The 25,225-nt window shown below is 43.6% G+C and overlaps 1 protein-coding gene across 4 annotated transcripts in view; it reads right to left on the bottom strand.

Annotated features, from left to right (window-relative positions):
- usp40 (ubiquitin specific peptidase 40) overlaps positions 1 to 25,225 on the bottom strand; it is a 172,268-nt gene that overhangs the window by 94,876 nt on the left and 52,167 nt on the right. For 3 of the 4 annotated variants that reach the window (XM_068036072.1, XM_068036074.1, XM_068036070.1), the window contains 6 exons: positions 24,319 to 24,429; positions 16,146 to 16,274; positions 13,015 to 13,119; positions 11,577 to 11,684; positions 7,767 to 8,097; positions 5,885 to 5,966 (listed from right to left, as the gene is read on the bottom strand). In XM_068036072.1, coding sequence (XP_067892173.1) covers positions 5,885 to 5,966; positions 7,767 to 8,097; positions 11,577 to 11,684; positions 13,015 to 13,119; positions 16,146 to 16,274; positions 24,319 to 24,429 — 866 coding nt within the window. The remainder of the gene's footprint in view (positions 1 to 5,884; positions 5,967 to 7,766; positions 8,098 to 11,576; positions 11,685 to 13,014; positions 13,120 to 16,145; positions 16,275 to 24,318; positions 24,430 to 25,225) is intronic. The other variant, XM_068036071.1, reaches the window with a different exon arrangement.

A 25,225-nucleotide genomic window follows, 5' to 3' on the forward strand; every position in this document is an offset into this window, starting at 1 on the left:
CTAAGGGAGTTTGGGGAAATTTGCAGGGACAAACTGGATCACACATCCTTAACAGTACCACCTATAGAGAGATCCCACCTATAAAACAGAGCCCATACAGACTGAGCCTCAACAAATTGGCTCAGGTCTGCAAGGAAGTCTAATATATGCTGGACAATGATTTAATTGAACACAGCCAAAGCAGCTGGAGCTCCCCAAATGGACTAGTACCCAAACCCGACTGATTAACCAGACTTTGCATTGACTACTGCAAAGTTAATGCAGTAATAATAGATTCCTATCCAATCCCCCATATTGAGGACTGCATTGACTGAGTAGGAAACTCCACCTACCTTAGTAAAATCGATTTATTGAAAGGATACTGACAAGTCCCCAAGACCATCCAAGGAAAACAAATTTCAGCATCTGTCACCCCCAATGGCTTATTTCAATATTAAGTATTGCCATTTGGTTTAAAGAACACCCCAGAAACTTTCCAAAGACTCATGAAACAGGTGGCGGATGCTTTAAACAACTGTGTCGTCTACCTGGGTGACCTTTTAGTTTACAGTGATACCTGTGAAGACCACTTGAACCATTTAAGGGAACTCTTTAAGGGCTTACAGAAAGCTCACCTCGTGGCCAATTTAGCAAAGAGCAAATTTGCTAAGGCTAAAGTAATCTATTTAGACAATATTACACGCCAAGATCAGGTATTGCCAAGAGCAAAAGTGCAACCCCTGGTAGATTTCCCCATTCTCACATTCCCAGGAAATATATTATTTCCCTCTGTTTTGTGTGTTTTACCAAAAGAATGTTCCAAATGTCAACGCCTTAGCTGCACCTTTAACTGACTTGTTGAAGAAAAGGGTAAAAGTGCTGAGGTCAGAGCGGTGCCAGCTGGCTTTCGAAAAGTTGAAGGCAATTTTAACAAACGATCCAGTTTTGGCCGCCCCAAATTTCAATGAGCACTTAAGAAGGCTATTGATGCCAGTGATATCAGAGTAGGAACAGACTTACTCCAAGATGACAATTCAGGCCTCAAAAGGCCAACTGGCTATTTCCCCCCCCCCCCCCCGCCCCCAAAATAAAAATCACAGAAAATATTCTGCAATAGAAAAGGAAGCATTAGGGCTCATAATAGCTCTTTAACATTTCAAGATTTATGCCAATGACAGACACCGAGAAATTCAAATCTATACAGACCACAACTCCCCAACATTCATGGAAAAATTCAAAGTTAAAAATGCAGACTGTTTCGATGGAGTTTCCTCTCCAGCCATTCAACCTGAAAACTGTACACATAGCTGGAAAGAACACAATAGCAGATGCCTTGTCTAGAATGTAATACACTGTACAACCAAAAAGCCTGCTAAAAAAATCATGACTGAAAGCCTGAGGAGTGCATGAGATGAATGTGTACAAATGTGTGCTATCCTATGTCTTACTTTCCTTCTTTCTGAAAAAGAATAAAAAATGAAATACTAAGGAATTTCATTTTTTTTTTCCTTTTGTGGGAAGGTGGCATGCTCAGAAGGAGCTGTAATGAAATAAACAATGAAAGAGAGTAACTATAAAACAAAAGTCACCTGTTGAACTGAACAAGAAAATGGGCACATTTGTACCACAGACAAAATGGAGTAGTGGTCAGGTGACCCCTCCTATACTGTTAATAAACAAGCCAGTTGAATTAACTCTAGGGAGAACCCATTGAAATTGAAAGGTGCCCGTTACATTTTGATGACTCCTATCTACAGGAATAAACTAACAAAGGTTCTGTAGACAGACTGACTCCACAGTCCAAACCAAGATTGTGATGAAAACCCTACATGCCAAATGGAAAAATATTAATTTTGAGTCGAACTTTGCTTGAGACTTCTACTGGAAATTGTTACAAATAACTTTTTTTTTTTAAACAGAAAAGCTAGCAGCCAAGACGGCCATGGAAACTTGCACATGAATCAGCAACAGAGCAGACTGGAGACAAACCTGATTGACGCAGCCTAGCCAGAACAATGGGGTGCGCTTCGTCAAAAGTCATTGACACCATTGACCTTGAAAGAGCCAACCTCCCCCCTGCCCCCGCACGACTGGATAGTTGAGGGAAGAACCTCGCATTTCAGAGAAAATTCCAGGAGCTTCTCATTAAAACACAAAGAGGTGGTCATGCCATGTGACCGCTTGTGCAACTCTGGAAGATTGTGAATTGTGTCTCAGAAGGCAGACTGTAAGTGAAAGTCATCAAGAGAACAGCTCTCTCTCTCCTCTCCAGTAAAGATCCAAGGAAGCCTCGCCTGCAATTACAAAGCCTCAAACCTACAGCCCAGCACAGCCAGCAACTAGAGGACAAGGATAAAGCCCCTCTTCTGCCTTCCGGAACCTGAGAAGCAAGCCTGAACTGTGCACATGGTCCAGCGAGGACTTCAATATTACAATTTCAACTAAGAACACTGGGACTGAGATTCAGTATTTAAATTCCATTTATTACAGACTCTGCAACCTCCCAACTCTGTTTTTTCACTCTCTAATCTATTTGTGTGTGATGTGTGGCTCGTGTGAATGTGGGCTCGGATGCGTACTGTATTTTAGTAATTTTAACTTCAAGTTATTTTAGAGTGGTAGGTTAATAAACTTACATCTTTCTTGTTTAAATTCAGGAAAACTGTGTGATTGGTTCATTTGCAAAAGATAGCCCTCTGGAGAGAGAGGGGAGATCAAGCAAAGACTACAGAAAGCCAGTTTTGGGCAAAGGCTGCGAGATTGGTCTAGCTAAGGAAGAAGCCCTGCTGCTGATACTATACTTCAACCTGCTGCAGCACAGAACTTATAAGGTGACCACTGCATCTGGACTGAAGTTTTAACCACCAGAAATCTAACACCACAGCAAGTTCACGACTGCAAACATCCAGGCGTGCACCCTTGAAAAGACTTTCCTCCTGAGAAGGTTTAACAGGTTTCTGTGAACCACAAACTCTTACATCACTTTGGACTTTAATTGCATCCTATCCTTTTTCTATCTATTCTTGTGTATGATTGAGGTTGCAACCATTTCAGGAATTATTTTTAAAAAGTTTTATTTTCTTTAACCTATGAGAAAAACCTGTCATGTATCTGTTTATTTGACCCTAAAAGCACTCAGGGACTAACGCACCATTTTTAACAAAACACTATCTGTGGTCATCTGGGAGGTAAAAAGTGGAAGCCACTAACATCACTTACCACCTGTCCATAATGTCAAAAATAGAACCCAACAAAACATCCAAAAATACCTGGATTTTTAAACTGTTGAAATGACTTTAATGATCCTTAGCGATATGAGATATAGGCAGGATCTGCCATGATTATTGTACGTGGGACTGGTAGTGCTAATATAACATACCTAGATGCACAGATATTAATCTTCTAAAAACAGGAGATGGGGAAATGGTCTATATAGTAGCAATTAAGTTTTTAACATTCTTCTCATCATTGAGAGATAAAAGTTTCACCTTAGATTTGGAGATAATTTTCAGGTGAGCTTGAAATGTTTGTTGCTCTAGAACACTGCAAAATAGACAAAATCAAGCTGCACACTCAACAGGGGGAATTCTCCCAGCCCTGTGGAAATCGGTGGAGGGGGAGGGGGTGGGAGGTGGAGGGGGGGGGGGAGCAGACAAGTAGCAGAAAACCTTGTCGGGACAGCTCCCCGACATGGTCCCACCTCCAAGAGAGTTTTCCAGGGGCAGCTGCCATTGGAATTGGCAACTCACTGCACGGAGATGGGCAGGCAATCAAGGGAATTAAGGGATCAATTAAGGGATCAATTAAGGGCCATTTTCCATTTGGATGATGCAGGTTTGTCAGCGTCTCACAGGTCCGCCGCAGGGTCAGGAGCCTGGCAATGCTTTAGAGGCGGCCTCTTGGCTGAAGGCTGCTGCAAATGTCGTTTTCAGGGAGATGCAAGGCACAAAGGGGTGCAATCCAGGCCAAATTCTTGTGCAGAAGGAACCCTGACGGTTCTGGGCCATTTTGAAGTGCCCCCTAGGGCTCCCTCTCCCTCATCAGTGGTCACCTCGCCCAGTCCTTTGGGCCCTCCAGTGTCCCTGTTCCACCCACCATCTTTAATTGGACAGCAAACGGGGAGGTAGCCAAGTAGTCGACCGTCTCCCATAAACTTGTGCTAGCAGGCACACTGCCAATAGGTGCAAGCTCGGAACCCGCAAATGGTCCAACGTTGGGTTCCCAACACCCAGGGGAAAATTCAGCACAATATCCTAGTCTGAATGTTATGAAGCTCATCTTGAAGATGAAAGGACTAAAGCCTGTTTCAAAGGAAGTTATTAGACATTATTGTGATGCTAGGAACTCAGCCAACTGACAACATTAGTTGACACAGTCACTTCAATTTGCTTAAACCTTTGAGGGCTGCAAGTGCATTTCTACATGGAAATTAAAAAATATATTTTTACATTCTAATATAGTACAAATTACAAGCTGCCTGTTTTGGTACACTGGTCTAATTTTACATAACACTTACTGGTAGAAAGACTGGCTTTGTTGAGTTAAGTGAAGTTTATGGTAAAGGTATCATTGGATAAAGCTGTAAATGTTTTACTAATATTATGATCCTGTAGTTTTTTTTTCGGGAAGTATGCAGTGTGCCTTTAAGGCTGTAAAAGGATCAGTCCTGCTTTAAGATCCAGCAAGCTGAAGGAGTTACCAAGAAGTTGCATTCTGGTTGCCATAGGATACAACTGTACAGAGAGGGAACCAACCAGCTTCAAAGAATGCATCCTGGTTACCCGGCAACAGCCATTCAGAGAACAAGGACCAGATATACAATGTTACAGTTACATTTTAAACTGGCTTTTAGTTGGAACAGACTGCTCTAAGACACAGACAACTGGACCAGCATGAACCTAACAGAGTTCTCTGATAATTTAAACTGAAGGAAGGTGAATTTTAGACTAACCACTTTTTCACCCCCCAAAAATTCTAAAGCCAAATTGATTCATTTAAGTATTTGCGAGTTGTTGATCGGCTGAGGTCTTTGCTGGACAAAACAGGAGTTGAAATTTCGGATGTTGGACATTTTTTAATCCCCATCGGACAGCTGTGAGGACTTCAAGCAACCTTGGACTGTAATACATTGGAAGATTCTACTTTGGCAGGAGCGTAAATCTGCGAAGACACTAATTTTTTCTATTTTAAATGTCGTGTGAGAATTTAGTTTTTCTAATTAAACAGTTAATTTGTTGATCTAAAAAGACACCTGGTTTTGTTAGCCTCATTTGGGGGCTAATAGATGGTCAATTTGACTGTGGTTTTCTTTCATTTGGAAGGTTTAAAGTGATACGTTAGGCGATTTGTGGAGTGGCAGGACTGATTTGACAGTGCGTTGCTCCCACCACAATCAGAATCATATATTTTCATTGGGAGCTTTGACTGGAGGTCGTTACACTAATTTCTTTAAACCACAATGAGATCAATGGGACATTGGTTTGTATCCATGAACATTAACTTGTCTCACTAAAAAAATTAATAAATTCACTGTAAGGACTGGGTGGTAAAGTGGGTTAGCATACTATTCTCTCACTTCTGGCACCTGGGTTTGAATCCAACCTATATTAGGGAATCAATATCTTCTCATCTGCTCTTGTGAAATTTACTCAAACCAACTCATAGCGGGTAATTGTTCAACGAATATAACAGCCCTTAATTCAGTGCTGAATGGCACATGAGGCCATGGATTCCTCCCTTGCTGTTTAATTTCTTATGTTAGTCTTTTTTGCTCTCCCTTGCTGTTCGTGAAAGCATATTTTGATTTTTGTCATTTGCTTTGTTGTTGTTTCTAACGGAAAATGATCAACAAAAAAAAAAAAAACGATTTTTGATCCCAAGAAGTCATCCATAGAGCACTAATTACCTTTGCTTTTGAAGACTGGCATCCAGGTTGGCTATCTGTTCCAGCAAGTTGGGAGGTACTTTGTACCTCGAGTTTCCTCTGGCTATGGGAACATATAAAAACGGAAAAAAACTTAATGTTTCACTTGGGGAACAAAAACTTCAATCTCCACAGCTCATATTACATCAGCACATGAGCTAACAAAAACCACCAGCAGTATATTTGGCACCTGCATATCTAAGATCGCCTAGGTTTATAGCACATTTAACATCTATGCCAACTTTGTTAAATCAGTCTAAAACTAATTCCATTGCCCCATTTCTCCCCGCTATCCATAGCCCTGTATCTTCCTCTGTTTCAAATGCTTATCAATCCTTCCCTTAAAAGATGCAATGCTGTCTGCCTCAACTATAATTCCCATAAAGCCGTGTGGGCTTCGTTTTGACTTGCAGAAGAAAAGGTAAATAAAGCTTCGGTGATATTGCAATTTTCTGTATTCTGACTACTTAATGGTGAATTTGACAAAGTTGTGCTGGAATTTAGAGGCTTGTGACACTCATAGTGAACACGGTGCCTGCTGCAGTGCAAAGTGTCAGAATATCTTTTTTCTCGTTCAAATATTAGAAGTATCAAATGCAATATCATTACATTAATGATTGCCTCTTTAAATCATATTCTCCATTGACAGACTGCAAGGTTGTGATCAATCACACACAAACACATTGATGAATGGATACATATTTTTAAATGAAAAAAGATGCAAAAAGATATCACTGAGGGTTAGACAAGTGCATAGACCCATCTGGAATGATGGGTGAACAGGACTTAGTGCAAGTTAGGGCACAGGCAGAAGTTTTGGACAACCTCCAAGTTTACAGAGACTAGCAAGTGAGAGGCTAACCAGGAGTGCATTGGAATAGTCAAGTATAGAGGTAACAAAGGCATGAATGAGGGGGCCAGCATCAGATGAGCTGAGGCAGGGGTACAGTTGGGCAATGTTAGAGGTGGAAATAAGTGGTCTTAGCAATGGCACTGTAATGTAGTCAGAAGCTTGTCTCAGGGTCAAATATGACAACAAGGTTGGAAACAGTCTGGTTCAGCCTCAGGCAGTTGCTGGGCAGAGGGATGGAGTCGGTGGCTAGAGAACAGAGTCTGAGGCAGGGACTGGGTTCATTCAGTACTGGATGTTGGACAAGCAGTGTGACAAGTTAGAGAGAGTGGAGCTGTAAAAAGATGGCGATGAGGTAGAACTAGGTTCTGTCAGCATACATGTAGAAAATTACAGTGCGTTTTCAGATGTCATTGGTGAGGTGCAGCGTGCAGCTGAGAAATGGGCGGGAGGGTGTCAAGGATAGATCCTTGGGAGGCACTTTAGGGAACGGAAAAGGAGGTATTGCAGGTGATTCGCTGGCTATGACTGGATAGATAAGAATGGAACCAGGTAGTCCCAACCAGCTAGATGACAATGGAGAGACATTGGAAGCAGATGGTATGTTCAACTGTGTCAAAGGCGCCGACAGGTCAAGAGGACGAGGAGGGATAGTTTACTTCTGTCAGTCACACAGGGTATCATTTGAGACTTTGATAAGAACTGTTTCAGTACTATGGTGGTGGTTGGGGATGGGGAGGGGTGGGTGGGCTGCCTGAATGGAGGGATCCAGACATTGGATTCTGGGAAAGATGGGCACAGATTTGGGAGATGACAACATGTTCAAGGACTTGTTGCAGATGGGTGGTAGTTTGTGAGGACTGGAAGACTGGGGAGGGAGGGCGTTGGGGGCTGCGGTGGTCAAGGTTTTATTTTGAGGTCCCGAAGAGACTGTGAAATCCGACCATAGTTCTCCACCCACTCCCACACGGCCCTGCAGTTTAATCCAACCTTTGGATTTAAAATATACTGTACCTTCTGCTGGTCGTTGTAATTGAGATTTTCTATAAAACAGCATGTAGGCACACTCCTTGCCCTGAAACTGCTTCTCAATATCTTTCTCTTGGATAGGCCGCACTTGGGAATCATCAAAATCAAACCAGTGTACTTCAGAAGCTGGTGTGCTAAGCTGTCTTTCTTCTGTCCTGTTGGCATGCACAGTGTTGGCTTTGGAATTTCCTGCCGTTGCTTTCTTGGCTTTGGATTTGTTGGGCTGTTGCCCTGGGCAACCAGGACCAGTCTGTTTTACAGCAACCCGTGTTCCATCTGCCTTTAGCAGAAACACATCAGGATGACTCTCCAGAAACTGCAATGAAAAAGGGACGATTACAATGGAACTCCAGGACAGCCACAGAGCAACACTAAGACTTAGCAGTGGGGCCCAGGCCAGGTGGTCTGAGTGACAAAAGTGATATTTTTATCCAGGTACTTGGATTCAAGTCCAACCAAGGCAAAAGTGATGATCATCCCTCAATAACAACTGTTACAAGTTCAAGAGAAGTTACTTCATCTAGATTTTTTTACTACTGTGTTACTGTAATTGATGTTACTTGACCATTTAAGAGCACCAGCATCCCACCTCTTAATTGAATGGAGTGAATGCACAGTAAACAGACAACTTAAAGAACCCCATGTCACCTCTCTTTCACATTCTGGAACAATTAAAAATGATAATTAGAATCACCTATCTTGCACACCAGATCTGATAATTGTTTACAGTGTTACAACCAGGTGAGAAAGAGGTCGAGGGTTCCCTTTCAGCCTTCACCTGATCTTACTGTACCAGGGTTTAATTTTAAACACACCGTGTTTTTAACTCCCCCTTGGTGAATCTTTGTTCACCGCTTTCCAATTATAAGGCAAAGAAAACAGCACAAACAGGTTTCCTCACTTTTAAAAAAGTTGACATTTATTAAACTTAAACTCTAATTCGGTTAACGCCTACGGATACAGGACGCGCCCACGATACCATGCATACGCAGTGCACACATGCAAGAGACAAAGAGAAGAAAAATAAAGTAGAAAGGTTTGAGGCAATATCTGGGAGTCGTTATGATTCTTCGAGCTCACTGTACAGTCCTTGATTGTAAGTAGATCTTGCTTTTCATTGGGGCCCAGTATTATTCATAAACTTTGTTTGCTGTAGGAGACTTCTCTTTCTTTGGGTTTATGTGCCTTCAGTGGATTCAGAGGCTTGTAATAAAGAGATGGGAGAGAGATCTTATCAGTCCTGGAGCAAACAGCTTTCTGCCCAAACTGTTAGTACAAATTAAAAAAAAAAAAACTTAGGTTGCCCAGCAGGTTAGTCATGGGACGAGCTGGTTTGACCATGTTCATTTGTGTATTCGGCCATCTTAGCAGTCAACCTGGAATGCAAGCTTCCCCACCTTCAACGTTGGTGATCAAAAATACATTGTGGGTTGAATGTCAGGGAATGGCTGCTTCATCCTTCCAAACTCTGTCTGTTAATATACAAATGCCTTTTCCAGCCATGGCTGATCTGTTCAACAAGTCCTCCCCTCACTCCAGTAACAGTTTAAAATCAACGTTCATGACAAAATTAATGTGCCTCACTCTCGGCAGGTGGGGGCCTAGCACAACAACAGGATTGGATCTTGAGAAGCAACACAAAGGCAGTCACAAATACATATTACAGTGCTGCTTTACACAAAGTTAATTTCCATGTTGGAATTAACTGCAAATCACAGTATGTTTTCTTGCAACAGCAAGCTCTACCTCTCCACCACTACCTCTCAGCCACTTCATTGTATGTTGTCAGACTGCTTATCCCACACATCTATTATTAAATCAGCCACAAATTGCCTCCAGTTAAACAATGGGAAGATCAAAGCCATCAACAATCTTCAACCAGAAGTGCCGAGTTGATGATCCATCTCGGTCTCCTCCTGAAGTCCCCAGCATCACAGATGCCAGACTTCAGCCAATTTGATTCACTCTGTGTGATATCAAGAAACGACTGAAGGAACTGGATACTGCAAAGGCTATGGGTCCTGACAACATTCCAGCAATAGTATTGAAGACCTGTGCTCCAGAACTTGCCGCGCCCCTAGCCAAGCTGTTCCAGTACAGCTACAACACTGGCATCTACCCTGCAATGTAGAAAATTGCCCAGGTATGTACTGTACACAAAAAGCAGGACATGTCCAACCTGGCCAATTACCGCCCCATCAGTCTACTCTCAATCAGTAAAGTGATGGAAGGGGTCATCGGCAGTGCCATCAAGCGGCACTTGCTTAGCAATAACCTGCTCAGTGACGCTCAGTTTGGGTTCCACCAGGGCCACTCAGCTCCTGACCTCATTACAGCCTTGGTTCAAACGTGGACAAAAGAGCTGATCTCGAGGTGAGGTGAGGTGAGATGAGAGTGACTGCCCTTGACATCAAGGCAACATTTGATCGAATATGGCATCAAGGAGCACTAGCAAAGCTGAAATCAATGGGAATCAGGGGGAAAATTCACTGCTGGTTGGAATCGTACCTAGCACAAAGGAAGATGGTTGTGCTTGTTGGAGGTCAATCATCTCAGTTCCAGGACATCACTGCAGGAGTTCATCAGGGTAGTGTCCTAGGCCCAACCATCTTCAGCTGCTTCATCAATGACCTTCCTTCAATCAGAAGGTCAGAAGTGGGGATGTTCGCTGTTGAATGCACAATGTTCAGCACCATTCACGACTCCTCAGATACTGAAGCAGTCTGTGTAGAAATGCAGCAAGACCTGGACAATATCCAGGCTTGGGCTCATAAGTGGCAAGTAACCTTCGCGCCACATAAGTGCCAGGCAATGACCATCTCCAACAAGAGAGAACCTAACCATCTCCCCTTGACATTCAACGGCATTACGATCACTAAATCCCCCACCATCAACATCCTATGGGTTACCATTTGACCAAAAACTGAACTGGAGTAGCCATTTAAATACCATGGCTACAAGAGCAGGTCAGAGGCCAGGAATCCTGCAGTGAGTAACTCACCTCCTGACTCCCCAAAGCCTGTCCACCATCTACAAGGCACAAGTCAGGAGTGTGATGGAACACTCTCCACTTGCCTGGGTGGCTGCAGCTCGAACAACACTCAAGAAGCTCGACCCATCCAGGACAAAGCAGCCTGCTTGATTGTTTGTAGATGGGGTGCCAGTCACTCCCTCCACCACTGACGCACAGTGGCAATAGTGTGCACCGTCTACAAGATGCACTGCAGCAATGCACCAAGGCTCCTTAGACAGCACCTTCCAAACCCACAACCCCTACCAACTAGAAGGACAAGGGCATCAAATGCATGGGAACACCACCACTTGCAAGTTCCCCTCCAAGTCACATACCATCCTGACTTGGAACTTTATCGCCGTTGTTTCACTGTCGCTGGGTCAAAATCCTGGAGCTCCCTTCCGAACAGCACTGTGGGTGTACCTACTTCACATGGACTGCAGCAGTTCAGGAGCGCAGTTCACCAACACCTTCTCAAGGGCAATTAGGGATGGGCAATAAATGCTGCCCTAGCCAGCGATGCCCACATCCCATGAATAATTTTTTTTAAAAATTGTCTTCAACACATGCCACAACTAGAAATATATAATCACAAATAAAACCATGCCCTTTGGGAAAGAGACTCACCATCACTTACAGAACTCGAACGATATTGTATTAGACAAGAAAATCATGGGGGCAAACCAATTATTGGCACATAGCTCTGTGCCCATTTCCTTGGTTGAGCCAATACACTTGCAAACTTTTTATGCCTACTTTCATCACAAATTGCAGTGTCCTACCTTTCTTAACGACCCATGTTGTTTGCGGTATCTTTTGTTCCATGCAACACCAACCTTCTCCAGCAATTTCTGGCCCAGCTGGTCCACCAGTATGCCATCAGGTCCCACCTAAACATGAACAGAGGGAAGAAAGGATTATGAAAAGGGAAAATTCTTTTGGGCCTCCTTATCTCGAGAGACAATGGATACGCGCCTGGAGGTGGTCAGTGGTTTGTGAAGCAGCGCCTGGAGTGGCTATAAAGGCCAATTCTGGAGTGACAGGCTCTTCCACAGGTGCTGCAGAGAAATTTGTTTGTCGGGGCTGTTGCACAGTTGGCTCTCCCCTTGCGCCTCTGTCTTTTTTCCTGCCAACTACTAAGTCTCTTCGACTCGCCACAATTTAGCCCTGTCTTTATGGCTGCCCGCCAGCTCTGGCGAATGCTGGCAACTGACTCCCACGACTTGTGATCAATGTCACACGATATCATGTCGCGTTTGCAGACGTCTTTATAGCGGAGACATGGACGGCCGGTGGGTCTGATACCAGTGGCGAGCTCGCTGTACAATGTGTCTTTGGGGATCCTGCCATTTTCCATGCGGCTCACATGGCCAAGCCATCTCAAGCGCCGCTGACTCAGTAGTATGTATAAGCTGGGGGTGTTGGCCGCTTCAAGGACTTCTGTGTTGGAGATACAGTCCTGCCACCTGATGCCAAGTATTCTCCGGAGGAAGCGAAGATGGAATGAATTGAGACGTCGCTCTTGGCTGGCATACGTTGTCCAGGCCTCGCTGCCATAGAGCAAGGTACTGAGGACATAGGCCTGATACACTCGGACTTTTGTGTTCCGTGTCAGTGCGTCATTTTCCCAGTCTCTTGGCCAGTCATTATCTCAAAAATACCATCCATCATTTTAGCACATTAGGGCAGCAAGTACAGCACCAGAAAAGTAGACCTAGCTACCCTAGTTACCACGACTCCGGTTGGGCAACGTAATTATCAAGTTGCTGGAGCTCAGTCTCCAGCAGTACACTCATCATGGGTAGCAGCAATGACATTCTAATTACTCCAGTTACCAGTCAACTCTGACACAAAGATATTGGCATTGTTGAGGCACCTAATATCAGCGATTAGAGTGAGTTGTTGCACAACATTTTGTACAATACAAGATGATGGGAGAGTAACTAGTAAAAACACTTTAAAGAAAGTATTCAATCAAGCTCACTCTTTCCACAAACTTTGCACTATCAGCTCTATCACATAATCTACCTAATAATCTATTTAACCTGTTGAAAAATGCAGAGCTGTCAAAAACAACTTAAATTTGACACTTTATTTTAAGAGCCCAAATGTTTTTGTGTGCCCATGTCTTGGACCATTATTTTAACAAGTCTACTAACTAATCGGTGCAGTGCAGCTGGCTGTGATATATAGCAAGGATGCCCATATCTAATACAATACCTGGACTAGAATAGCTCTCAGGATTTCTAGGGGATTCCCCAATTCCAGCAGTTTGTCTACATTTGTTGGAACTTTTGCTGAGTTGATCACCACTGTCTCTTCATCCTGAAAACAAGACAACATCATTGCTACGAATGCCACACGCATAAGCACTTTCATCAGGCTTAATGTGAATTACTGGAAAATAACTGAAGTGAGAGTATCAAAAGAAATAGGTGAAGAGATTGTAGATGCATTGGCTACCATTTTCCAAACCTCACTAGATTCAGAAATTATGCCTTTGGATTAAAACATTTCAAATGCCAGGCTATTATTTAAAGAAGTGAGGGAGGGAGAAAACAGGGAACTACAGACCTGTCAGTTTAACATTAGTTGTGAGGAAATTAATGGAATCTGAGACAGAGGGCTGGATTTTCAAATGCTGGCAGGGTAGGGACTGGGCGTGGACGCGATCTGAAAATCACAGTCCCAGAGCCCGACATCTCCAGGACAGTCCGTAATATTCAATGCGAGGGCAGGGGGCAGGGAATGGGGAAGCTTCTCACCTCCAATTAAGGGCCCATTAAGCTCATGGAGGAGCTTGTTAAAGGGGTCGAGGGGAATCCGCAGCAATCTGGTGCACAATAGTGCACAGCGGTCAGGCTCACAGCAGACAAAGGGGCAACTGTATTGTTGGAAGATGAAATGTTTTGGGCCCACGGGGATCCGGCCAAGCGCAGGACATTTTTTAAAAAATATATATTTTAGAAATGCTGCCTCACCTCTTTATTCTGCTGGCCCTCTAAGGAGCTGCCTGCTCTCTTCAGCAAGGCAGCAACAGGCTCCTATCACGGCTGCTGTCTGCCTTTTCCGCTCGCAATCTGCAGGCAGCTCCCGCCTCCTGGTAACACTTGGTGCCACTAATTGGGTGACAAACTCGCTTTCTGCACAATTAGGGCATTAACATTTAAAGATCGCATCTTGCCAATTGGAGAATGCTCCCTTTATCCCTACTCTCCATCTTTTACCTCCCAACCAAGTACTCACTCACATCATAAGGTTACCTCCAATTCGGTGCGCTTTTATTTTTGCTAATCTTATGGGAAACCTTTTCAAATGCCTTCTGAAAGTCCATATCGACCGCATTTATAGTCACTCCCCTATCCGCCCCAAATGATGTACCGAGTTCAGTTTTGGGTGCAGCAGCTCATGAAAATATCTTCCAGTTTCGAAGGAGGTACTGTGCTGATTCACCAGAATGGTACCAGGCTTAAAGGGTTCAATTACAAGGACAAATTGCACAAACCTGATTTGTATTCCTGAGTTTAGAAGTTGACGAATGATCTAATTTAAAATGATAATGAGGTTTTCTAGGGTAGATACAGAGAAATTATTTCTTCTGGTGGGGAAACCCTGCATTATTGACACAGCTGAGGCGTGGGGTCAAGACCAGGAAATCATCCAGGCGTGGGTTCCTGACCCCGCTTTGAAAATTCAGCCCAGAGTGTCGAGCACTTATTTGAACAAATCAAAAAGAGTCAGCATGGATTGTTGAAGGCTAACTCACGTCTGACTGATCCAGTTGAATTTTTTTTGAGGTAGTCACGAACATGGTGGAGAGGGGAGTGACTTTAAATGCTGTCTATATGGAATTCCAGAAGGCACTTGAAAAGGTTTCCCATAAGATTAGCAAAAATGAAACTGCACAGAATTGGAGGTAACATTTTGATGTGAGTCAGTAATTGGTTGGGAGATAGAAGATGGAGAGTAGGGACAAAAGGGAATGTTCTTCAATTGGCAAGAAGTGAGAAATGGTGTTCTCCAGGGATCGGTACTGGGGCCTCAGCTTTTCATTGACTTGGATGAAGGAACAGAAAACTGTACCTCCAAGTTTGCAGATGACGCTAAATTAGGAAGCACTGTAAATTATGTAGATGGGAGCAGGAAATTGCAAAGGGACATAAGCAGATTAAGTATGCAGACAAAACAATGACCGATAGAGTTCAATATGAGGCATTGTGAGGTCATGCATTTTGGATCAGAGAAAGACAAATTAGTATATTTTCTGAATGGTAAAATGCTAGGAGCTGTGTAGAAGCAGAGGGATTTAAGTCTTCATGTACAAAAAGCATTATAAACTAGTTAACTGGTACAACAAGAAATCCCCTTTATCTCAAGGGGATTGAAATACAAAAGTGAGAAAGTGATACTTCAACTGTACAGAGCCTTGGTCAGACCCCACAAGAAGTACTGAGTTCAGCTTTGGGCACAGTACCTCATGAAAACATATTCTGGCCTTGAAGGAGGTACAGTGCAGATTCACCAGAATGGTACCACATTTAAAGGGTTCAATTATAAGGGCAATTTGCATAAACTTGATTTGTATATCCCTGAGTTTAGAAGGTTGATGGGTGATCTAATTTAAAATGATAACTGCATTTTCTAGGGGGTAGATACAGAGAAATTATTTATTTTGGTAGGGAAACCCTGAATAAGGAGACAGTGTCTTAAAATTCAAGCTAGGTCCTTTAGGAGTGAAATCAGGAAGCCCTTTTCCACACAAAGGGTAGTGGAATTCTGGAACTCTTCCCCAAAAGACTGCAGATCCTGTGTCAATTGAAATTATCAAGGCTAAGATCAACAGATTTTTGTTGGGTAAGGGAGCAAAACAGGGTAAATGATACTGAGTTATGCATCAGTCATCCTCTAATTGAATGGCAGCACAGGCTCAATAGATAACTGTTCCTGCGAAAAGGAATAAAAAGCTTGACCCTATTTAACAACTGATCTGAGGACACGGGTTCCTTTATTTACAGAAACCTCACTAACACTCCCAGTTGACTGAAACTTTTAAATGAAAACGTAAGAGGCTATCACAGATGGCTACAAGCACGTAATGTAGAATGTTACATACAAACTGCTGGATAGGTCAGACAGGATGATAGCATAATGACAATACTGCAGCGCACTCAAGAAATGTCAAACCACAAGAAAAAAAAATCCCACATTTTTGATATATCTTAATTAAACCAACTAAAGTGAAGACACTTCCTGGGATAAATACCTCTATATTTAAATAAAGGGGTAGATACATTCACTAACATATCAAGTATCTCAAGAGCAGTAGGATATTTTAACTGTAGTTGACTCACTAGAGAGAACCAGGTGCCCAGTTGGTCAATGTCTTTGATGTATGCATGGTAATGCCCTCCATAACACCCTCCTTTGTGGATAATTACAGAAAAGAGTTCATACTCGTACTCAGAATCTGGCAGGTCATCCTACAAGATAAGACAAGAAAGGCAATAAGATTTTCATTGTTACAATAAAGACTTCTACAGCCAATGTGCATTTATATAGCATCTTTTACACAGTAAAATGTCCCATGACACAGGAATGTTATCAGAGAAAATCTGACACCAGACCATTTAAGTCGATATTAAAGCGGATGACTAAAATGCCTGGAGTGTCTTAAAGGAGGAGAGATATATAGAGAGGCAAAGAGGTTAGGGAAGGAAAACCAGAGCTTATAAGATCAAGATTTGCTTAATATTCAATACTTTATACCATTTTTAAGTCATAATGCACCAGAGACAGTCCAGCCCTCACGCAGTACTGCACTGAAGTGTCAGCCTATTTTATGTACTCAAGTCCAGGAGTAACGCTTGAACCCACACCTTCTGACAGAGGGACAAGAGTGCTACTATAGTATGAGAAGACATTTGTGCCCTAAAATGAGGTTTGCGCACCAGAAATGTTTTTCATTAGTCAATATAAAGCAGTATTTTCCTGTCTCATACTACCAGCCATTTTAAATGTAGACAAACAAGGTGGCCGCATTGACACAGGCATTCAAACCTGCGGAAATTTCCTTATCTGCACAATGGAGACACAATATCAGATTTTCCAAAAATATACAACTTGCTGTTATACAGCACTTTATGACGTAACTTAAATGATGATTTTGTTAAAAGGTTCATCAATCTGAAATGTTAACTCTGTTTCTCACTCCATAGATGCTGCCAGACCGGTTGAGTATTTCCAGCATTTTCTATTTTTGTTTCAGATTTTCAGCATCAGCAGTATTTTGCTTTTGCACAGGATCCTTGGCATTTTTAATAGAGTACCACCAAAGGAAGGACGTTATGCTAAACCTTGATAAAGAACATTGGTGAAGTCTCAATTCTTATGGTCAATTCTGGGCATCACACTTTAGGAAGGATATCGAGGTCTTAAGAGTGGGTGCCAAAAGAGATTTACTAGAATGCTCCGAGGATTGAGGGACTGGAGAAGCTGGGGTTGCTCTCCTTACAGTAGAGGAGGATAAGAGATTTGATAAAGGTGTTCAAAATCCTGAAGAGTTTTAATAGAATAAACAAGGAGTAACTGTTTCCAGTAGCAGAATGTTTGGTAATCAGAGGACACAGATTTCCAGTGACTGGCAAAAGAACAAGAAGCAACGTAAGAAAACCTTTTTCTTTTACAGTGTGTTGTTGTGATCTGGAATGGGTGGTAGAAGCAGATTTCAACAGTAACATTCAAAAGAGAATGGATAAATACTTGAAAGGAAAAAAAATATTGCTATAGGTTAAAAAAAAAGCAGGGCAATGGGACTAATTGGCTTGTTCTACCAAACAGCCAGCACAGGCATGACGAACCTAATGGTTTACTTCTGTGCTGCATTATTCTGATTCTATGAAAACAAAAAGACACTGTACCTTGCCTCACATCTAGAAAACAGCAATCACACTGACGTAAGTCAGGCGCAAATACAAGAAGGGTATGATGAACGGCTGCATCATCATGTCAAGCAGCACTGATTATGACATTAGTAAATCAGAGCTGTATAAAATAACATGCACTCTCACAAGTGGAAGTTGAGGAAAACTTAAACGGGAAACTTTGAGGTAAGGGGAAGGGCTGTACTTTTAACTCAAAGTGCCCTTATTTCCCCAGTTAGCTAGTACCTGATGAGAATTAAACAAATTTTTATTGAGTTGCTACTACAGAGACCCTTCATCTGCAACTCCACCCATAGCTGGGCACTGTTTATCAGTTTTAGAAAGATGATCCACAGAAAATTCAACATATAGCATTCAAGTTAGATACAAGGAAGTTCAAGCACGGAAACACGCCATTCCATCCAACCTATCTGTGTGCTGCTCAATCTTTCTGCAAGCAAAAAGTCCTAATATTTCCTTTCAGCCTGCCTGTAATTATATCATTGTAAGCGGAAAATATGATTGAGGCTAACGAGTCCAGCAGAACTCGGTATCAACAATACAAGATACCCCTCATCAATATCGTCGCTAAGCAACGTACGTGCATGAGACCATGTAGCAGTTTGGAAGGTACCATGCAGGCCTCGCTCCATGTGAATAACGTGCGTACTTTTAAAAAATTTAAAATTACCAGGCATTGGAAAAACTGGCCGCGGGCAACAAAAAAATAACTGGTGTGGGGAGTACTACGCGTTAAAGGTATATGTATATTAGGATGCCCTAGTACCATTCTCATCTGAGTCAGTGGTAATCGACTGAAGTCCCACTCCAGGACTTAAGCACTCCAGTGCAGAGCTGTGCATTGCCACATCTATCATTCTTCAAGCGGGATGTTATAGTGAGATTTTATTCCGCTTCAGGTCCCATGGAATTATTCAAAGATGAGCAGGTAGTTCTCCTGTGTCCTGGACAACATCCCTCTCTCAATCAACATAACAAATGTTGTTCATTCATATCAGTTTGTGGTACCTTGCTGCATGCAAAACAGTCATTGTACTTACCTAACTCTCACTATACTCATTGCATGTCAAGCCCTTTGAAATGTTTCTAAAAGAGACAATACGGCACCATTTGAAGGCAAATCCTCTGCATGTGTCCCTTTTTCACAGGAGAAACATTCCCCTTTAAAAGATTAGTGAGACTTAGGACCATAAATCTGCTGCTTAATATGAAAGTTTCACCAGTCATCATTCACTTAAAAAAAGCTAGAAAAGATCAACTTTAACATCCTTCTGGTTTTGATTTTCCATTCTTTAAAACCATTTAACAGTGAGTATTGAAGTCACTAGCGGAGGAATGTGGATGAACATAAATAGGGAAGTAATTAACCTGGGAGTATTTTAGAATTAGAACATTACAGTGCAGTACAGGCCCTTCGGCCCTCGATGTTGCGCCGACCTGTGAAACCATCTGACCTACACTATTCCATTTTCATCCATGTGTCTATCCAATGTCCACTTAAATGCCCTTAAAGTTGTCGAATCTACTACTGCTGCAGGCAGGGCGTTCCTCGCCCTTACTACTCTGAGTAAAGAAACTACCTCTGACATCTGTCCTATATCTATCACCCCTCAACTTGAAGCTATGTCCCCTCGTGTTTGCCATCACCATCCGAGGAAAAAGACGCTCACTATCCACCCTATCTAACCCTCTGATTATCTTATATGTCTCTATTAAGTCACCTCTCCTCCTCCTTCTCTCCAACGAAAACAACCTCAAGTCCCTCAGCCTTTCCTCGTAAGACCTTCCCTCCATACCAGGCAACATCCTAGTAAATCTCCTCTGCACCCTTTCCATAGCTTCCACATCCTTCCTATAATGCGGTGACCAGAACTGCACGCAATACTCCAGGTGCGGTCTCACCAGAGTTTTGTACAGCTGCAGCATGACCTCGTGGCTCCGAAACTCGACCCCCCTACTAATAAAAGCTAACACACCATATGCCTTCTTAACAGCCCTATTAACCTGGTTAGCAACCTTCAGGGATTTATGCACCTGGACACCAAGATCTCTCTGTTCATCTACACTACCAAGAATCTTCCCATTAGCCCAGTACTCTGCATTCCTGTTACTCCTTCCAAAGTGAATCACCTCACATTTTTCCGCATTAAACTCCATTTGCCATCTCTCAGCCCAGCTCTGCAGCCTATCTATGTCTCTCTGTACCCTACAACATCCTTCGGCACTATCCACAACTCCACCGACCTTAGTGTCATCCGCAAATTTACTAACCCACCCTTCTACACCCTCTTCCAGGTCATTTATAAAAATGACAAACAGCAGTGGCCCCAAAACAGATCCTTGCGGTACACCACTAGTAACTAAACTCCAGGATGAACATTTGCCATCAACCACCACCCTCTGTCTTCTTTCAGCTAGCCAATTTCTGATCCAAAGCTCTAAATCACCTTCAACCCCATACTTGCGTATTTTCTGCAATAGCCTACCGTGGGGAACCTTATCAAACGCCTTACTGAAATCCATATACACCACATCCACTGCTTTACCCTCATCCACCTGTTTGGTCACCTTCTCGAAAAACTCAATAAGGTTTGTGAGGCACGACCTACCCGTCACAAAACCGTGCTGACTATCTCTAATGTACTTATTCTTTTCAAGATGATTATAAATCCTGTCTCTTATAACCTTTTCCAACATTTTACCCACAACCGAAGTAAGGCTCACAGGTCTATAATTACCAGGGCTGTCTCTACTCCCCTTCTTGAACAAGGGGACAACATTTGCAATCCTCCAGTCTTCCGGCACTATTCCTGTCGACAATGACGACATAAAGATCAAGGACAAAGGCTCTGCAATCTCCTCCCTAGCTTCCCAGAGAATCCTAGGATAAATCCCATCTGGCCCAGGGGACTTATCTATTTTCACACCTTCCAAAATTGCTAACACCTTCTCCTTGTGAACCTCAATCCCATCTAGCCTCGTAGCCTGAATCTCAGTATTCTCAACAACATTTTCTTTCTCTACTGTAAATACTGACGCAAAATAATCATTTAACACTTCCCCTATCTCCTCTGATTCCACACACAACTTCCCACTACTATCCTTGATTGGCCCTAATCTAACTCTAGTCATTCTTTTATTCCTGATTCTTTTGGGCCTCCTTATCTCGAGAGACAATGGATACGCGCCTGGAGGTGGTCAGTGGTTTGTGAAGCAGCGCCTGGAGTGGCTATAAAGGCCAATTCTGGAGTGACAGGCTCTTCCACAGGTGCTGCAGAGAAATTTGTTTGTTGGGGCTGTTGCACAGTTGGCTCTCCCCTTGCGCCTCTGTCTTTTTTCCTGCCAACTACTAAGTCTCTTCGACTCGCCACAATTTAGCCCTGTCTTTATGGCTGCCCGCCAGCTCTGGCGAATGCTGGCAACTGACTCCCACGACTTGTGATCAATGTCACACGATTTCATGTCGCGTTTGCAGACGTCTTTATAACGGAGACATGGACGGCCGGTGGGTCTGATACCAGTGGCGAGCTCGCTGTACAATGTGTCTTTGGGGATCCTGCCATCTTCCATGCGGCTCACATGGCCAAGCCATCTCAAGCGCCGCTGACTCAGTAGTGTGTATAAGCTGGGGATGTTGGCCGCTTCAAGGACTTCTGTGTTGGAGATATAGTCCTGCCACCTGATGCCAAGTATTCTCCGAAGGCAGCGAAGATGGAATGAATTGAGACGTCGCTCTTGGCTGGCATACGTTGTCCAGGCCTCGCTGCCGTAGAGCAAGGTACTGAGGACACAGGCCTGATACACTCGGACTTTTGTGTTCCGTGTCAGTGCGCCATTTTCCCACACTCTCTTGGCCAGTCTGAACATAGCAGTGGAAGCCTTACCCATGCGCTTCCTGATATACCTATAGAAAGCCTTAGGGTTTTCCCTGATCCGATCCACCAATGACTTCTCGTGTCCTCTCCTTGCTCTTCTTAGCTCTCCCTTTAGATCCTTCCTGGCTAGCTTGTAGCTCTCAAGCGCCCTAACTGAGCCTTCACGTCTCATCCTAACATAAGCCTTCTTCTTCCTCTTGACAAGCGCTTCAACTTCTTTCGTAAACCACGGCTCCCTCGCATGACAACTTCCTCCCTGCCTGACAGGTACATACTTATCAAGGACACGCAGTAGCTGCTCCTTGAATAAGCTCCACATTTCGATTGTTCCCATCCCCTGCAGTTTCCTTCCCCATCCTACGCATCCTAAATCTTGCCTAATCGCATCATAATTTCCTTTCCCCCCAGTTATAATTCTTGCCCTGCGGTATATACCTGTCCTTGCCCATCGCTAAGGTAAACCTAACCGAATTGTGATCACTATCACCAAAGTGCTCACCTACATCTAAATCTAACACCTGGCCGGGTTCATTTCCCAGTACCAAATCCAATGTGGCATCGCCCCTGGTTGGCCTGTCTACATACTGTGTCAGAAAACCCTCCTGCACACACTGGACAAAAACTGACCCATCTAAAGTACTCGAACTATAGTATTTCCAGTCGATATTTGGAAAGTTAAAGTCCCCCATAACAACTACCCTGTTACTCTCACCCCTGTCGAGAATCATCTTCGCTATCCTTTCCTCTACATCTCTGGAACTATTCGGAGGTCTATAAAAGACTCCCAACAGGGTAACCTCACCTCTCCTGTTTCTAACCTCAGCCCATACTACCTCAGTAGACGAGTCCTCAAACGTCCTGTCGCTGTAATACTCTCCTTGATTAACAATGCCACACCCCCCCCTCTTTTACCATCTTCTCTGTTCTTACTGAAACATCTAAATCCCGGAATCTGCAACATCCATTCCTGCCCCTGCTCTACCCATGTCTCCGAAATGGCCACTACATCGAGATCCCAGGTACCAACCCATGCTGCAAGCTCACCCACCTTATTCCGGATGCTCCTGGCGTTGAAATAGACACACTTTAAACCAGGTTCTTGCTTGCCAGTGCCCTCTTGCGTCCTTGTAACTTTATCCCTGACCTCACTACTCTCAACATCCTGTACACTGGCACCACAATTTAGGTTCCCATTCCCCTGCTGAATTAGTTTAAACCCCCCCGAAGAGCACTAGCAAACCTCCCCCCCAGGATATTGGTACCCCTCTGGTTCAGGTGAAGACCATCCTGTTTGTAGAGGTCCCACCTACCCCAGAAAGAGCCCCAATTATCCAGGAAACCAAAACCCTCCCTCCTGCACCATCCCTGCAGCCACGTGTTCAACTCCTCTCTCTCCCTATTCCTCGCTTCGCTATCACGTGGCACGGGCAACAACCCAGAGATAACAACTCTGTTTGTTCTCGCTCTAAGCTTCCACCCTAGCTCCCTAAATTTCTGTCTTAAATCCCCATCTCTCTTCCTACCTATGTCGTTGGTGCCTATGTGGACCACGACTTGGGGCTGCTCCCCCTCCCCATTAAGGATCCCAAAAACACGATCCGAGACATCACGAACCCTGGCACCTGGGAGGCAACATACCAACCGTGAGTCTCTCTCGTTCCCACAGAACCTCCTATCTGTTCCCCTAACTATGGAGTCCCCAATGACTAATGTTCTGCTCCTCTTCCCCCTTCCCTTCTGAGCAACAGGGACAGACTCTGTGCCAAATATCTGTACCCCATTGCTTACCCCTGGTAAGTCGTCCCCCGCAACAGTATCCAAAACGGTATACCTGTTGTTGAGGGAAACGGCCACAGGGGATCCCTGCACTGCCTGCTGGTTCCCTCTCCTTCCCCTGACGGTAACCCATCTACCTACTTCTTTTACCTGAGGTGTGACTACCTCCCCATAACTCCTCTCAATAACCTCCTCCGCCTCCCGAATGATCCGAAGTTCATCCAGCTCCAGCTCCAGTTCCCTAACGCGGTTCTCGAGGAGCTGGAGTTGGGTGCACTTCCCACAGATGCAGTCAGCAGGGACACTCTTGGCGACCCTTACCTCCCACATTCTGCAGGAGGAACATACAACTGCCTTAACCTCCATTCCCACTATTCCAAATTCCCAACAAATCTACTGAAAAACCAAAAAAAAAAAACAAAAGTCAAAACTTGTTAGGTTAGCAATCCAACGGACAGAACTTCCTAAATAAAAAGCTTACCTTATCAACATACCAGAGTCCTTTTTTTTTTGGTTAGAGGAGGAGGGTGGGTGGGAGACACTACACGTGTAGTGTCTCGGGTACAGCCACCACACAAATATATACCTTTTTCCTTACCCAGCAGTCCCCTGGTCCTCCGAAAACAAAAGGGAATTCACTTTTAAACTTACGCTGAAATTGACTTCACAGCTGTAAGCCCGTTCACGCACCTCCGTTGCTATCCAAGCTGCAGTCACCGAAACTAAAAGAAAGAGATTCTAAACCACACAAATATATACCTTTTTCCTTACCCAGCAGTCCCCTGGTCCTCCGAAAACAAAAGGGAATTCACTTTTAAACTTACGCTGATATTGACTTCACAGCTGTAAGCCCGTTCACGCACCTCCGTTGCTATCCAAGCTGCAGTCACCGAAACTAAAAGAAAGAGATTCTAAACCACACAAATATATACCTTTTTCCTTACCCAGCAGTCCCCTGGTCCTCCGAAAACAAAAGGGAATTCACAAAAGGTGCAATCACGCCATTTCAATGATGCAACACACAGCTGAAGGATAGGATGCCCCTGTAAGTAAACAGGTTTCAACAGCAAATAGCCAAGACATCACTTAATATTTCTGCTTTCCGTGCCCCACTTCGATTCCTCAGAAAAGCAAGATGAACAGTAATCTGACCTCAGGCAACTGTCAGCACTGGCCTTAATGAAACACTGAGGGAACAAGCCGGACTCATTCTGCAGCTATACAGTTTTGTTCCTATTTCACAGGCTGATGATGTAGCTGAATATTTCTACTTGCTCATAAGAACCATTACCAAGAGCCTGCCTTGTGGAAGATTGTAGGCACATATGGCCAAAACATCTCCGCTGTGACAACATGGTTGAAAATACCATGCTGCACAAAATAAATGTCTAGTAGGGATCTATCAAAAGGAACCAGTAAATACTTCAGCCACACTACAACCTCAAAAGAAAAAAAATCAAGAGATGTTGGTAGTGTACATATCATGAGTTCAGCTGCTCATTATTCATGCAAGCTTTCCAGCTGAATGCCAGAATGCAAAGGACCAGATTCTGATGCCCACATAGTGAGGCCAGCTGTCAAGATTCTATTACTGTTCTGACTGCAATCAGCTAACATAGACCAGCAATCAAACCTGAAAGCCCCTATGGCAGCACGTGGGGTCGCAGGGGAGAATCTCACAGGTAATCACTGCATAAATTCACTGAGCCACATAGGTGATGTTGGGATTTGATTGATGATATCCTTCTGCCTAAATTTCATGTTTTATATCATCTTACCCAGGTAAAAAGAAAAATATCATCCCTGGAAAAGCATTACGGTATTAGGAAAGTCAACCGT

Source organism: Heterodontus francisci, chromosome 7 (assembly GCF_036365525.1).
Source record: "Heterodontus francisci isolate sHetFra1 chromosome 7, sHetFra1.hap1, whole genome shotgun sequence".
Classification (NCBI taxonomy): Eukaryota; Metazoa; Chordata; class Chondrichthyes; order Heterodontiformes; family Heterodontidae; genus Heterodontus; species Heterodontus francisci.